The sequence below is a fragment of the Phodopus roborovskii genome, unplaced genomic scaffold (genome assembly GCF_943737965.1).
Source record: "Phodopus roborovskii unplaced genomic scaffold, PHOROB, whole genome shotgun sequence".
Lineage (NCBI taxonomy): Eukaryota > Metazoa > Chordata > Mammalia > Rodentia > Cricetidae > Phodopus > Phodopus roborovskii.
Genome location: NW_026126482.1, coordinates 15463585 through 15477278, shown reverse-complemented (window position 1 = coordinate 15477278; position 13694 = coordinate 15463585). Strand labels below are relative to the sequence as shown.

The 13694-nt window shown below is 43.7% G+C and overlaps 1 protein-coding gene across 2 annotated transcripts in view; it reads left to right on the top strand.

The window, feature by feature from the left end:
• Nucleotides 1-12352, top strand: part of Cap2 (cyclase associated actin cytoskeleton regulatory protein 2) — a 144965-nt gene extending 132613 nt beyond the window's left edge. For both annotated transcript variants that reach the window (XM_051194345.1, XM_051194344.1), the window contains exons 10-13: nucleotides 324-447; nucleotides 541-623; nucleotides 6916-7056; nucleotides 11005-12352. In XM_051194345.1, the coding sequence (XP_051050302.1) occupies nucleotides 324-447; nucleotides 541-623; nucleotides 6916-7056; nucleotides 11005-11088 (432 nt within the window). In that variant the 3' untranslated portion in view covers nucleotides 11089-12352. The remainder of the gene's footprint in view (nucleotides 1-323; nucleotides 448-540; nucleotides 624-6915; nucleotides 7057-11004) is intronic.
• The last annotated feature ends 1342 nt before the right edge of the window (nucleotides 12353-13694 follow it).

The window sequence follows — 13694 nt, the reverse complement described above, 5'->3', positions numbered from 1 at the left end:
CCAATAGACACAGCAGGGTCTGATACAGCATCAGCATCCAAGTCTCCATAGCAACCACATCCCTGTTCCAGCCCTGCCCTATACGCAGTACTGCTAACATCTGACTCTTGGCAAACCGATAGCCACTTCCAAGCTATGGTTCACCAACTCCCATGATCATAATCAACAGTTAACACCTGGAGGTTTCTCCACAAGGATAATGTTCTGGAAGAAAACACACTGGAAGGCACGAATTCTGTTGAAACCTCTAGCAATGCCAGAACTCAATGGATTCAGTCTATCTTTCTGTTTATGTTTCATAACCATGCCCGCTTTACTTCTAGGAATACCAAGAGGACAAGAATGACCTTGTCATCTCAGAGACTGAGCTGAAACAAGTGGCTTACATTTTCAAATGTGAAAAATCCACTCTTCAGATAAAGGGAAAAATAAATTCCATCACTGTTGGTAGGCAAAACTGAGGCTGTGTGTTTGCTGTAATGAGCTGTGCTACAGAAACATGCCATGTGCATTTACTGGAGTTTTCTTTTTCCCTTGTAGATAATTGCAAGAAATTTGGCCTGGTGTTTGACAACGTGGTGGGCATTGTGGAAGTGATCAACTCCAAGGACATTCAGATCCAGGTGAGCAGCATCTACAGACATGCTCTGTGCTGTCTTGGCTTTGCATGAACCGCTCATCCTCCAGCAGAGGACAAAACAAGGGACTTGTTCCTCCTGCCCACCCAGACAACATCTAATTCCCATCCTTTCTAAACACAGCTCCATCGTCACCTCTTTGGGAGGAGCTCTGTCTTTATTCTTGATCACCGTTAATCTGTCTCCCCCCACCAGCCATTTTGTACTGCAAACATGTGTCTTACCCTCTCCATCTCACCGATGGCTAGTAAGCTGGGGACATAGCTCAGTGGCCAGTGGCCCACTGCACAAGCACACATAAGACTTTGGGTTCTATCCACAGCACTAAGAAAAAAAAAAAGTGAAGCCAGTTATGCAACCTTTACAGTTCTAAAGACATATAGCACCTGAGTACCATATGGACCCATAAATGTTGCTGAACACATGATTGGGTGAGTCAGCCATTATATGAATAAAGGGTATTGAGAGTCTGTCCTAGGATGATAACAGTCCCTTGCTAAAGAGAATTTTGCCCAGGCAAAGGGCCCTGAGGAAGAAGGGGGGAAGGTATAGAATCTGTGAGATAATCAGAAAAACAGCCCTGGCAGTAGGATTAGAATTGAACTTTCAGAAGCGAGAGAAAAATCTGTGCTCCTTTAGTAATTTTGATTTTATTAAATAGGCTTTTACAACATATAAAATCTACAGACTTCTGACTTTGGGCCAAGTCCAACCTTTCCTCATTGATCATACTATTGGCATATTGTTAATTACCCTTTACAATCTGGTGTTTCCTCCTGATGATTGACAAAATTAGATTTCAGTTTTATAAATCTTTCTCTTTCCTGGGCTCCTCTCCATTCACACTATTAATTAGAACTCATTTAACTGTACAGATCACATCTGTATATTTACCTTGTTGCGTAAGAAGCTGGTGTTGTTTGTGCCCATTGTGTGGAGACAGCCCTGATTGGACTTCCTGAAGCTGGTAGGAATGCCAGCTGTACATACAGGTCTGACAATCCCAGGGAAAGGGGAGTTTACACCACACGCTGTAACCAAATAAAGGGTCTCTCCTGAAATCCTACAGCAAAGGCCACCTTTCATTTACAAGAAATGCCATTGACACCAAAAACAAGGGTTTTCTTCCTGTCCTTACTTACCTCCATCGTGCATTAAAAGGTCCTAACTCCTGCAATAAGATAAGAAAAATAACCAAGAGAAATAAAATGGAAAGCAGGACCTAAAAAAGTCTTTATGCAACAGTGAAATGATTGTTTTACGTAAAAGCCAAGAGACTCAATAAGCTAAAGAAATATACAGCAAGACAGTTAGGACTACTGTCAATGGGGGGAAAATCAACATCATTTCTTGACACCACAGATAAGCATTAGGAAATATAATGCAAACTAAAACTAAACTAAACTAAAGGGTGCAAACTAAAATTCATAATGGCAACAAAACTAAAGGGGGCCAAGTAATGCCTTAACAAAACCAATGAAGACATTTATAAAAAAAACACAGAACAGTTGCAAGTTAGATGTGCAAAAGGACACCAGTATATCCTCTCTCTGTCTCTCTCTCTCTCTCTCATCTGTAAGTCCAGCAAAGCTCAAATATTTCAACAAGGTTTTTTTTTATTTGAAAACAAAAAACCTCGAAATTCATTTGGAAGCTAAGTGAACAAAAAGAATAAAGCTAGATGGTACAGAGCGAACGCTGCTCTTGCGGAGGACCTGAATTTGGTTCCTCTGAGGCACCAGGCTAAGCTGCTCCCAACTGCCTGTAACCTATGCTCTCCTGACCCCCACAGGTATTGCACTCACGTGCACAAACCCGCACATATGTGTGGTGCACATAATTCAAAAGCAAAATAAAGCCGGGCAGAGTAGGTGCGCGCCTTTCATCCCAGCACTTGGGAGGCAGAGGCAGGTGGATTTCTGTGAGTTTGAGGTCAGCCTGGCCTGTAGAGCAAGTTCCAGTATAGCTAGGCACAGAGAGACCATGTAGATGAACAAGGGGAATTGACTAATTCTAAGGTTTTACATGGTTGGAGATATTAAAAAAAATAAAGGCTAACCAACCCAGAAGTAGGCAGGTATATACACTGAAATGGACTTTAGAACAGTTGGTTGTTTGTGTGGGAAAACAATAGAGATGGCTTAGCAGTTAAATGCACTGTCTGCTCTTCCAGGACACCCAGATGTAGTTCCTAGCACTTGGTTCTGGCTCACAACCATCTGTAATTCCAGTTTTGGGATCTGACGCCCTCTTCTGGCCTCTGCAGGCACTGCAGACCCAGAGACACATGCAGGCAAAACACCCATACACATATAAATTTTTAAAAGGAATAATTAAAAATGAAACAACCCCTGAATCCCAACCTCATGCCATACATAAAGGTAAGGTTCTAATTTAGGAATGAAATCATTTGTAACACTTATAATAACAAGGGAAAAGAAAATGCTATGACTTCATGGTACGACATTAATTTAGGATTCAAAACCACAAACCATAAAGAAAACAGCTGGTTAATCTAAACCTATTAAAGTTAACATTCTGGGATGGGGATTGTGTTCATTGGTGAACTGTTTGCATAGCACAGGTGAGCTCCTAAGTGAAATCTCCAGTAAAACACACACACACACACACACACACACACACACACACACACACACACACCACAATTTCCTTAATATATATTCAACAGAAGTTATAATGCAAAGCTGAAAGGCCAGCTATAGATTGAGAAAAGATATTCACAATGTAGATAATAAAAAAGATTTTGCATCCAGTGCGTAAAAATACTAACAGAGACCAGAAAGTGAGACTACTACTCTAATAGAAAAACAAACAGAATATTAACAATTCAGAAACATAAAAAAATGAATTGGTGCCAGGCGGTGGTGGCAAACACCTTTAATCCTAGCCCTCAGGAGGCAGAGGCAGCAGATCTCTGAGTTCGAGGCCAGCCTGGTCTAGAGAGTGAGTTCCAGGATAGCCAAGGCTACACAGAGAGACCCTGTCTTGAAACACCAAAAACAAAACAAGCCACCCCTCCTCCTCCCCCCCCCAGAAAGCGAAGTGGTTGACACACACATGTGAAGATGCTACACTAGCCTGCCTGACAGAAGGAAGGGTGTAAATGAACACCTCAGTCACAGATTCATTTTCCACACTCCTCTGTTACGTTCAGAACGTCCCCAGCCTGCAATGTGCCTCATCCACAAAATCCAGTGTGTAAGGGAGCTGCAAGCACAAGACTAGGTGTATGCTAAAATGTCTGCTGTTCCCAGCTGCCATGGATCCCAGCTGCTAAATCCAGGTGGCAGTGAACCTGGCACACTCACCACACGACAAATTGGCACCATGTACCCATGCCACACCCATAGCCTGTGGCTGAGTCATTGTGTGCTTATGTCCGTACAGTAATGGCTGAGGAAACATGGAAAGCATGGATTGTGGTGTTGTGGTAATGGCAATGAGAAAACAAAACATAATTGTGTCCACCAACTGGCAAATTAATAAACAAACCTTTCTATTTGAACACCATTCAACAGTTAAAGTGAGTGAACTATACCTGCAGGCGTAGAAAAGTAGGTGAATTTCAAGCAAGCAAATAAAAATAGGCAGTAAGCAAAAGGGTGAGTTACAGGATGGCAGGTACTATGTGATACACTTATTCATTAAAACATGTTAGAGTGTGCAAATCAACTCAACATGACAGGTCAAGGTGGCGCCCTGGGCATTTCACCCAATAGACAGCTCATAAGCAAAAATGAAAACAACTAGGAGGTTGTCCCATCCGGTAGGGGAGGGATGAGGAGGAAGTGAGGGGAAGTGAGGTGTGGAAGTCCGGGGGACTTGAGTGGTACTGTGAGATTTTAGTTCTTGGGGAGAAAACAAAACAAAACTGAAGTTGAGTGTGGGCTACACAGCTGTAATCCCACCACTTGGGAGGACCCCTTGTAGCTAGAAGCCAGCTTGATCTGTATAGCAAATTCCGGGCTAGCTAGGGCTGCATAGTGAGACCCTGTCTCAAAAACAAACAAGCCAACGCAATAAAACAGGTATAATAGTGCACTCCTGTGCCTGCAGCACTCGGGAGCTAGAGACACAAGGGTTAGCAATTCAAAGCCATCCTTGGTCCCCGTAGTGAGTTCAACGCCCATCTAGGCCACATAGGACCAGTTAGTTGGAAGGCGGGAAAGGACGAAGGAAGGAAAGAAGGAAAGAAATTTTCACAAACACCAAAAAGGGAATAAGCTAAAATGAAATGCTGATAAAGCAGGAAGTGTATGCATCTATTGTTCTTTGTTTCCATGCCTGAAAAATCGTGAACTGTCGTTAAGGATACGAACCTATGCCGTGAACAGTCGCTTCTAGCAGGACGAACCATGGGTTCTGGGTGTAGGGAGATAAAAAGAGCAATTCACAGACAAGAGCAAGACATTTGATTGAACACTTAGTGAAGTTTTGGCTGTTCAAACCAAGGGAGTTATGTTGCCTAGTTAAAGTGCCTAGTAAATTGTTTCAAAAGGGCCTGGTACGGTTGAAGCAGAAACCAGGTTACCTGCCTAGGGCTGAGATGGGAACCGCCTGTAAGTGGCCATTAGCGATATTTTTAGAATGGTGAAACTATTCTGAAAGTGGCTTGTAGTCCCGATTGCACAACTCTGTACATTTATGAAATAGCATCCAATTGTACACTTAAAATGGGTGAGTTACTGTATATTTTCAGATTTTACTACAATGTTGTTTTTTAAAGAAGGAAAAAGCTAACGTTCATGTAATATGGCCTAGTAATCCTATTTTTGGCCAAATGTTCTAGGAAAACATACAGATTGGGGAAGATAGACAACAATGGTGAGCAGAAACTTTTTAAATTATTAGGAAGAAATAATACTTATAAACCAGTCCTTTAGGTCAAACTGACAGTTCATCGCTTTCCTTTGCTTGGCTGGTGATATTCGTAGTGTTCAGGGCTGGCATGTAAATATAATGCTTTTCATCATTAGAACATAAGCAGATCGCCAAAACATGACTACTGGCCCATTTTTAAAACACACGCACACACACACACACACACACACACACACACACACACACACGGGCATTTGTGCGCACACACTATTTTATTTTATTTTAGGCAGAGCCTTGCCTGTACTTACCTGACCTTGAGCTACCCAGCTCTCTTTACCTTTCTCTAAGCCTGGGGTTCAATTCCAACTCAGTATCCAGTTTCTATGGGTCGAGAGAAGAAGAGATAGATGCATGGTGACATAGCTAGACGTTTCCCCCAACCCCCCCACCAAGGAATTCACTAGGGCACCTACACCACCAACAGGATTTGTTCCTTTAGTTTTCAGACTAGCCTTTTCTTAGGGTTGAAAGGAGAGATGTCTTTATTACTTTAATTACCATGACAAGAAGGAAACTTCTAGAGTTCTAATAAGGTCTTTGGGAGAACCATATATCCCTGCGGGGTTGGGGGCAGGTCTGGACACTGATTGTTGGAGGAGAAACTTAAAACTGACCTGCATTTTTACTGGCCTTAGATATTTGTAAACAGTACAAAGCGCTGTCCCCTGTTGCACAGGGTCCTGATTATCTGTGGGAATGTCCTCCGTTTGAGCTTGAAACGAATACATTTCGAAATCTTTCTCATACAAGCTTCACCTCCAGCCCTGAGAGTCTTAGCTGGCAAATGACTTACGTGAGAAGAGTGGTAGGGTTTCTTCCTTATTCTGAAGTTCGAGAACAATCTACTTGGCTTCCATTCAAAATCAGCCTTAATTGTGTAGCGTCTGCATGGATGTTTGTTTCAGGCCCAGTCTCACAGATAACTGTCAAAACTTAAATTTTTAAGCAAATGAATCCTGTCCCTCTTATGGTGAAATCGGATATGCATCTCAGATTCACTAACCAGGTTGTGAGGCTTTTATGAACATGGTAGCTGCTGCCTCCAACTTAATCTTTTAATTTTATCTCAAGAAAAAGATTCCCTCCTGTATAGTCCTTTCATTTTCTCCCCAAATGACACCTATCCTGCTCACACGAACACACACACATACACAAACACACACATACACACACACAAACACACACACACACACACACACACACACACACACACACACACGTCACATACTGTCCCAGTGAGTCCTCAAACTTAGCTTAGCTGAACTCAGGCTACAGCTGGAGGAATACAGGAGAGTCTCTGCTTGGGTACATGGTCGTTTTTATTTTGTTGCTCTGGTCTCTGCCCACACACACACACACAACCCACTTCTTTCAGGTAATGGGGAGAGTGCCAACAATTTCCATTAATAAGACAGAAGGCTGCCACCTGTACCTCAGTGAAGATGCACTGGACTGTGAGATCGTGAGTGCCAAGTCGTCTGAGATGAACGTCCTGATCCCTCAAGGTGACGATTATGTAAGTACCTTCCAAAAGCCTGTCCAGAAACATCCTGCGGCTCGCTCACGTTAGCTCGTCAGCTACCGTCTAATGAGCTCCGTCTGTAGACAACTTCACAGGCAGGTGAGGGAATTGGGAACACCTTCCATGTGGCCCCTGCACTGTTAGCTCCTGTAGTGGCATCTGGAGACACTTTGCTAATCGTTACTAGCATGAGCTGGCTCTTTGCATCTGCTTTCCTTTTATGTAGGAAGGACTATGTGTTTCCCTTTTCTCTGATGGAGGTAAACAAATGAGATGCTCTGGGGGTTTCAAGGGAGGGAGGAGAATGAACAGTCAGTACTGTTCTTGTAACAGTCAGAACAGTTTCTTGTAACACAAGAAATGAAAGCCCGTAGACTGATGTTGGGGTTCAAGCTCCAAGCTGAAGATCAGAGAAGCAAAGCAGCCAGCCACTAGCTCTCACCTCTACCGCAGATCAAAAGGGGCGATCCCGTCTCCAGGATCTCTCCACCAAGCATCACTGCTGCCTCTCCTCAGCATGGCTGGGGACTAAATCTCAGAGTGCAGCCTGGGACACTGGGCTCCTGTCTTTTATATACCTCTCTAGAACTGGGATTAAAGGCATGAGCTCTAATTCTCTTTTAGACTGATTCGCTCTTGTGTAGGCCAGGGTAGCCTTGAACTCAGGGAGATCCATCTACCTCTGTCTCCTGAATCCTGGGATTAAGGATATGGGCTACCACTGCCTGGCTTCTATAGCTAACTAATGTGGTTGGCTTTGTATCCTGAACCCTCAGGCAAGCTTTATTAAATCATAAATAATATATCACCACATGTTTCTGTGCACTGAAACCAAACATGTCATGGTCGGTGGAAGCTCGGTGGAAAGTTGGGCTCCCAACCCTGGAAAAACCTAGAATTCAGGAGCCTCACAATGGAGCTTGGGATCTGGCTTGGGATTTCCTATGACGTGCCGGTCATAGGAAAACCTCAGGGGTCAGACTTGCCTTCCCCCTTATTTGAGACTGGGTTTCTTGTTGTCCACCACTGTCTAAGCTACACTTCTAAGATGCTTTGGGTTATCCTCTCTCCTCTCATCACCGAAGGGCTTAGATTGCAGGCATGCAATATAGCATCTGCTTTATGTATGTGTTTTGGGGGTTCAAACTTAGGTCAGAGGCAGATATTTGGGTTCAAGCTGAAAGATCAAGAAAGAAAAGCAGCTGGCCACTAGCTCTTACCTCTACCTCTGTCCTCAGTGTGGCTGGAGAATAAATCTCACACAAGACTAGGGTTCTTCCTTTTACACCTCCCAAATCCTGGGATTAAAGGCATGGGATCCCAGGAGCTGGGATCTCCTTTATGTGAGCTCTGTTTCTCTTTTAGACTGGATCGATTTCATGTAGCTCAGTGTGGCCTTGAGCTAATAGAGATCCATCTACCTCTGTCCCCTGAGTCCTCATATTAAAGGTGTGTACCACCAGTGTCTAGCTTCTACAGCTATCTAGTGTGGCTGGCTTTGCATCCTGATAGTTCAGGCAAGGTTTATTAAATCATAAATATCACCACATCCTCCTGCTTAGACAGATAAGCACCTTGTCCATCTCCCCAGCTCCAGAATCATGTATCTTAGCGGGCTCCCAAGTATCTTCTCATACTACCAATCCTCATTCAGAAACACTAGCCCAAGTAATTCAGCCAGAATTTCCTTTCTTTACATCTCCCCCAATGAAGCAGCTTTAAGTAAAAAAAAAAAAAAAAAAAAAAAAAAATCCTCACCTCACATGTTAAAGTTGAGTGAGCTTGAATAAATCTCATTTTTTGAATTCTGAAATATGGCATCTCTGCTGGTTGTTACTGCACGGAAGTAGTAGCTGAATGAACACATGGAGAATTCTGTGCGGGGCAGGAGGAGGCAGCAAATCAAGAGCTTTAACAGGCATGCTTTTAGGAGAGGGGCCACACCAGCCAGATGGGTCAGTTAGCAGTTATCTCGAGAGCAGTCAACAGACAGGTTGATTTCCTTAAGCAGAGACTCTCCACACCCATCGGTGCTTTCCTCAACTCTACCCACACATACCACATGCTACCGCCTAGAGTCCCTCATTTGTGTTCCCATCACGGTACTCTACAGACAGTGGGCATTGATTCACCACTTTGGGTACAGAGACTCTGACCTTGAGCTGGACAAGCATTCCCTTGGGTCCTCAGCCAATACAGATAGAGTAGGGCAGCAGAGTGGGTCAGCCGTACATATGGTGGGCCATCCCTGGTCCTTGTAGCTGTTTAAGCAGAATGTTCATCTGTATGGGAACCGGATCAACTAAACAGATGAGCAGTGAGGTTTGGATGAGCACATCGAACTCATTAAGCTTGCTACCAGGCATCTGTAATTGTTAAAGATGCCCAGATGGATTCCAGTATGGAGCCCAGAGTGAGACCCATCAGCCTAGAGAATGACTATAATCAAGGCTTAAGCTTTTGTACTAAAAGGTAGGCTTGCCTATTTGGGTACCTCGAGTCATTGGACCTCTTTACACATTTTCCAGCAGGACACGGGAGGGAGGAATGAAGACCCTGCTTTGGGTGTCAGAATGATGGAATAGACAATGGACATGCTTCATCCTGATAGAAACCAAGCTCCCAGAGAAGAGTGATGGGTGTACCAGTCTCTTTGATGCTACATCACCTTACTGTCAAAGAGGCCCCTTCATGACTGGGCATGTACCTAGCATACAGTATACCCTGGGCTCCATCCCTGGCTCTAGGTCTCTTCTCAAGCTGTTCCACTTGAGAACAAACACAAAGCTTTGTTTACACTTGAGAAAGAGTGTCACAAGTGGTACCAGATACACACATGCATTAACTCACTCAAGATGTTTCTATTATAGGCTAAAGACCATAATGTACATTTGTAATCTTAATACTTGGGAGGTTAGGGTAGGAGAATCATGAGTTCAAGGCCAGCCTGGGCTACATAGCATAAGACCCTGTATCAAAAATATTTGATTTTTCCATTGAAGCTTTCGTCCTAGAATTCTTTCCTTATTACAGCAAGAGAAGCAAGTAAATCACTTCTCAAGACCGTAGAGGAAGTCTAGTGAAGATCCAGAAGCCAGAACTGAGGGGCATGAGTGTGTGTGTGTGTGTGTGTGTGTGTGTGTGTGTTTGTGTGTGTGTGTGTATGAGTGTGTATATGCACGTGCATGTCCTCATACCCAAAGACATCTTACATTGTCTCAAAGAGTAGACAAAGTCTGGGCTCCATTCACTCTAATGTCCCCTGAAAGTTTGATGACCAGAGCTTTCCAGTCCCTTCCCCAGCCCTGCCAAATCAGAATTAATAAGACCCCGGGCTGATTCCGTGTATGTTCAGGTTTGATGAGAAGCAATGGTGAAGAGACACTGCCTGGCCTTATACAGTGGCTATTCTGTTCACTGGTGCTGCCATCCCGAGCCAGCTGATGATAGCATCTCAGCAGCACTGAGCTCATGAGATCTTTGGAGATTGCCTGAGTTGTGTGTCTGGTTCTCATAATAATGCCTACTTCAGGACTCGGGGTATAGCTCAGTTGTAGTATTTACCTACCGTGAATGAGGCCCTGGCTTCCACCTCCAGGAGCACATTAACCCATGGCACACTCCTGTAATCCCAAAACTTGGCATCAGAGGTTGAATGAAGGTCAGCCTCACTCAAGAACATGAGTTCAAAGCTAGCCTGGGAATGTGAGCCCGGTCTCCAAAATCAAAATAAGCCTGATTCTGTGTAAATACCAACTGCCAGGATGACCCCAGTATGCAGTCACAGAACACGTGGGTCTGCAAGTGACTGGGCCCTCTATAAGGTGCGGGATGGGATTTGATGCATTTTCTTTTACCTATCAGACAACATCTGTCGGCCTTCTACCTGTTTGCAAAAGGAACCTTTCATGTAAATAACTCTGTCTTCTCAACTTTTTCCAGAGAGAATTTCCCATTCCTGAGCAGTTCAAGACTGTATGGGACGGATCCAAGCTGGTCACCGAACCCGCAGAAATCATGGCCTAACTTCCAGGAGCTGTCCTTCCCTGAGACTCCTCTAGCAAACAAACAGAAGCAAGCAGCTACTAGGAACTAGATTTCATCCTCACCCTCTGTCAGCCCCCTGCAGCTCCGTGCTGTGGAAACAGTGTCTCTTCTGGTACGCTTCTGTGGGCATTTTGAAGTATTTAACATTTAATCATGATTTGTGTGTGATTTTAGTTCCACGTGAGCACAGCAGAATTAAAGGAGAAAGAATTCTGGTCCCACCCTATCATGAATGCCACAACAGATAGTAAAATCCCTGCTCACGTCTTTACTTAGGTTTAATTGCTAGTTGCAAACTGAAGCCTTAGAGCAACCATGTGTGTTTTTACCTTCTAGACAATTTTAATATGATAAAATACTCTTGTGCCCTAAAAAATATGACTCTATTTTTAATTTTTACATGTTCATCTTTATCGGTGTGGCTATCTAGTCAGCATGAATACATATTTCAATCCATGCTTTTATAAACACACACACATACACACACAGGAAAAGTCCAAAGACCAAACTTGGTTTCTTGGTCCTGGGAAGAACAAACACCTTTACAGTTACTGAAAAACGAAAGAAATTCTAACTTTTTGTGTTAAATACTTCCCTGATACGTCACTTGAAAACCCTCATCTGTCTGCATATCCTGAAGCCAAAGGGCGGGAGGGGGACACAGTCCTCATTTTGCTTTCTAATACCTCACAGCTCTGCTCCAAGAATAGCTCAGCCTTTGCTTTCCAGTTTTAAAGTCGCTCATACTTTCCAACGCCCCATACCCGCTGGAATGCTTGTTAAAGATGTCCTTTTCTGTCTACTGGGCTCACCATTGCTATCCAGCCTCAAAGATGAAGGCCAGAGAGCCAGACTATTGCCTCTTGCACTGTTTGTGGTTTGGCTCCGCTCAGGTTTTCTAGTCTTGATAGTTCACGCTTTTTCAAGTGAGTAATGACGCTCCTCGGCTTCTCTTCTCTGCACAGCACTGGGAACTCTGCGGTTCCTTGGGTCATATTGTAGCGTGACACTTTTGGAACCAATAGGAGCATCTAGATTGTGCCTATGAGTATCATTTTCTCTGAATATCATTTTCATTTTTTTGAATAGCTTCTATATCCAATTAGTATCCAGATCACTGATGTTCGTGTATCAAGGTTTTGCTATAAGAGTTCTGTCCTTATGAACAACATTGTGGCTTTAGTAAATATCATTTTTGAACAGTAAACTTATACCAAGTAAAAACTAATTGTTTAAATCCTGAGATGAATTCCGGCTGGCTTTGTTGGTTGTTGCTGTTGTTTGCATGCTTGTTTGTTTGTTCATTTGTTTGGAGTCAGGCAGGGATACAACATGAGACATTGTCTAGGAGTCGGGGTAGTAGAATGCCTTTAATCCCAACATTCCAAAGGTAGAGGCAGGTGAGGATCTCTGAGTTCCAGGCCAGTCTGTTCTACAGAGTGAGTTCCAAGACAGCCAGAACTACACAAAGAAACCCTGTCTCAAAACCAAAGAACAAACAAAAAAATTACAGAACCAGAGAGATAGGTCTGAGGATGGAGATGCTTAATGTCAAGCCTGACAACCCAAGTTTTATCCCCAGGAACCCTGTGGTAGAAGAAGAGAACTGACATATACAAGTTGTCCTCTGACCTCTCTCTACATGTATATCGTGAATATGCAATGCCAGTATACACACACACACACACACACACACACACACACACACACACACACACACACGCACAAGCAAAAACAAAATTACTTAAAAATGTCAAAATGGAACTGGAAACGTGGCTCAGCAGTTAAGAGCTTTACTGTTCTTGTAGAGAACCCAGGTTCGATCCCAGCACCCACATGGTAGCTTATGGCCATCTGTAACTCCAGCTCCAAGGAATCTGACATCCTCTTTTGACCCTGGTGGGCATCTGTATGCATGTAGTGCACTTTCACACTCAGCCAAACAAAAATCACTGTCAGAATGTTACATATTTGCATTTAAATGGCCTTATATAACCCAGTTCTTAAAAATTAAAACCTAAAATAAGAAGGAAAGAAAGTAACTGGCAGGAAGTCAAGCACCAAGCGCCGTCCATGTCTCCTTAGTGTTTCAGGGTATAAATGAAAACCCCAGAGGAAGCCTTTATTGTAAATCCCATCCTGGATAACTCTGCCCCCAACCCAGGTAAACTGCTCCTGAATGTTCTTTCACAGCAAGCCATCTTGAAGTGAGTCCATTCTAAGTCACATGGCCATGGAAATAATAAGGAATGCGTACTAAGTAATTCCTTTATTCCTTCACTCATTGGAAGTGTTTACATCAGCTTCTTAGGAAGCATGACTCTGTCTCGGGAATGCTGTCGTTTTAAAACCGAGGAAGCTGGGATTGAGGGACATCAGCCGCTTGCACAAGGAGTAACAGCAGGTCAAGTGAAGGCTGCCTCAGCTGGCTCATACTCTGCTCAATCTTGCATCTCTCTGAAGTGCTTGACAGGCACCAGATCCAACAGTTCCTTCCCAGTCATCAGTGAAGTTCTAGACACTGCCCTTTCCTGGTTGTGTGTTAAGTAGCTTTGCCTCCTCCCTCCCATCTCTACCTCCTTAGT